Here is a 2,111-nt window from a genome sequence, read left to right on the forward strand (position 1 = left end):
GGCTGGGCAGATTTCCTTATCCGGGGATCGCAGGGCACCTCGCCATTGGCCCGCGCTGTCACATGGACTCCAACTTTGTTCACTTGACAGTAAGTAGGAGGGTTTCACGAAACAGGAAAACGAGTAAAGGGGGGGACAGGAATAAATTTTAGGAGAGATATATATATTATTTTTTTTTTCGTGTGTGCAATTCTAAGAAATTAATGGCCATGAGCTCGTTTTTGATCAACTCCAACTATGTGGACCCCAAGTTCCCACCCTGTGAAGAGTATTCCCACAGCGATTACCTTCCCAATCACTCGCCGGAATATTACAGCAGCCAGAGGCGAGAGAGCACTTTCCACCATGAAGCGATGTACCAGCCGCGGTCAGCCTGCAAGGAGCAGCTCTACTCGTCCTGTCAGAGCTCCGGCCACCAAGCAGCGGTGTTATCCCCCCGGGGTCATGTCCATCCTCCGGCCGGACTGCAGAGCCACCTCTCTGAGCCAAACCGTCCCTGCGAGCCGGTCACCCCCAGCCCACCACCCTCCTGCAGCCAAAACTCTCTCAACCAAAGCCCTTCCAATTCCTCTTGCAAAGAGCCGGTAGTTTACCCCTGGATGAAAAAAGTCCATGTAAGCACGGGTAAGTGAACTAAAGTGGCTTTGCTTTATACTAAGTAGCACCTCAAAGTCTTGTAGAAATCTTATTGCACCAGTTGTAAAATAACCATTCGTGGAGATTTACGATCGCCTGTTTGCAGAGCGGTATAATTACATCCTCCATAAATTTTTATTGCTCTGCTTGGCCATGTGCCTTTGAAGTCTCTGTTACCATCCTCCTCCAATTTCTTGCAGGCTACTTTTTTTATGGCTGTTGAATCTTCATAAGTTAAGTTTTATGTTTTCGTAATTTGTATTTAAGTGGCGGGTTGAGTAAACTTTTACTATTTTCCCTTCACACACCCCCTTTTTTTTTTTTTAGTGTGATATTTAATAAAAATGTCTGTGTTTGCCTGTTTGCATGTGTGTAGGGGGGACTTTAAAGATTTGGGGATAAGAGTGATGCTCGAGCAGAGGTGTGGGGATAGATGTGTATATACACACGCAGAGGGCACGGAAAATGTGTCTGGGGGACTTTATAAAAGCGTTTAGACAGGAATACACGTCAAGCCATGAGGATGGAGGTGGAGATTTGGAGATAGGTTCTGGGTGTATTTTTAGAAGGTTTGCGATGTGGTTTTTTGAGTATATCCCCCCACCAAAAGAATGTGTGATGCTTTGGGGGGGGTGAGGGGGGGGGGGAAAGGACCCGTTAAAGGAACAGCTCGGTAATTCTGCTCTTTTTTCTCCCCCCTCTTTTTTTTTTTTTCTTCCTTTTTCTTTTTCCTCCTTTGTGTTTGTTCAGTAAACCCCAATTACTCAGGAGGGGAACCGAAACGCTCCCGCACAGCCTACACCAGGCAGCAAGTCCTGGAGCTGGAGAAGGAATTTCACTATAACCGCTATCTCACCCGGAGGCGCAGGGTCGAGATCGCCCACTCCCTCTGCCTCTCCGAGCGCCAGATCAAAATCTGGTTCCAGAACAGGAGGATGAAATGGAAAAAAGATCACAAGTTACCAAATACCAAGATCAGGTCGAATTCTTCCAGCTCCTCTGCCAGCCTGCAGATCCCACAAGGAGGATCTCAAAACCGATCCCATGGACCAGCCAGCAGCCTATAACTATTCCTTGGATGGACGGATGGAGTGTGCGTGTCTGTGGGTGTGAGTCTGAGTGTGGGTAGGGAACACATGATGGGTTGTTTTTTTTAAATGCTCCAAGAAGCGAGGGAAGGAGGGGTGCTCTTTATTTATAGGGGGAACAGAGGGAGACTCAGCTGCAACAAAGCCGAGCTGTGGTGTTGTGCCTCTCTTCCATTAAAAGGAGGCTGTAGATAGTAGTTTTCAGATTTGGCTAAGATGGATCCTTGTTTCATCTTTAATCACGCCAAGCTCTGCCCCATTTGTCATGTTTACTCTCCCGTACAAAGGATGGACCTTATGTCTGCTATTACCTCGACAACCAGCGCTCACTTTAATAAATGAGGCTCAGTTTCTTCAAGACGAACTGGATTTTCTCTTCCCCCCACC

The 2,111-nt window shown here is 47.3% G+C and overlaps 1 protein-coding gene across 1 annotated transcript; it reads left to right on the top strand.

The window, feature by feature from the left end:
* The first annotated feature begins 62 nt into the window (after positions 1-62).
* Positions 63-2,109, top strand: HOXB4 (homeobox B4). The gene is made up of 3 exons (XM_010161651.1): positions 63-89; positions 198-624; positions 1,387-2,109. The coding sequence occupies exons 1-3, from the start codon at positions 63-65 to the stop codon at positions 1,701-1,703; spliced, it is 771 nt and encodes a 256-aa protein (XP_010159953.1). The 3' UTR covers positions 1,704-2,109.
* Positions 2,110-2,111: the final 2 nt, after the last annotated feature.

The sequence above is a fragment of the Eurypyga helias genome, unplaced genomic scaffold, assembly GCF_000690775.1.
Source record: "Eurypyga helias isolate BGI_N326 unplaced genomic scaffold, ASM69077v1 scaffold27151, whole genome shotgun sequence".
Taxonomy (NCBI): Eukaryota; Metazoa; Chordata; class Aves; order Eurypygiformes; family Eurypygidae; genus Eurypyga; species Eurypyga helias.

Coding starts and splice junctions, on each gene's coding strand:
- HOXB4 (XM_010161651.1), top strand. CDS start 63: ATGGACTCCAACTTTGTTCACTTGACA. Junction 90..197: donor CCAACTTTGTTCACTTGACA/GTAAGTAGGAGG, acceptor TGCAATTCTAAG/AAATTAATGGCCATGAGCTC. Junction 625..1,386: donor AAAAGTCCATGTAAGCACGG/GTAAGTGAACTA, acceptor GTGTTTGTTCAG/TAAACCCCAATTACTCAGGA.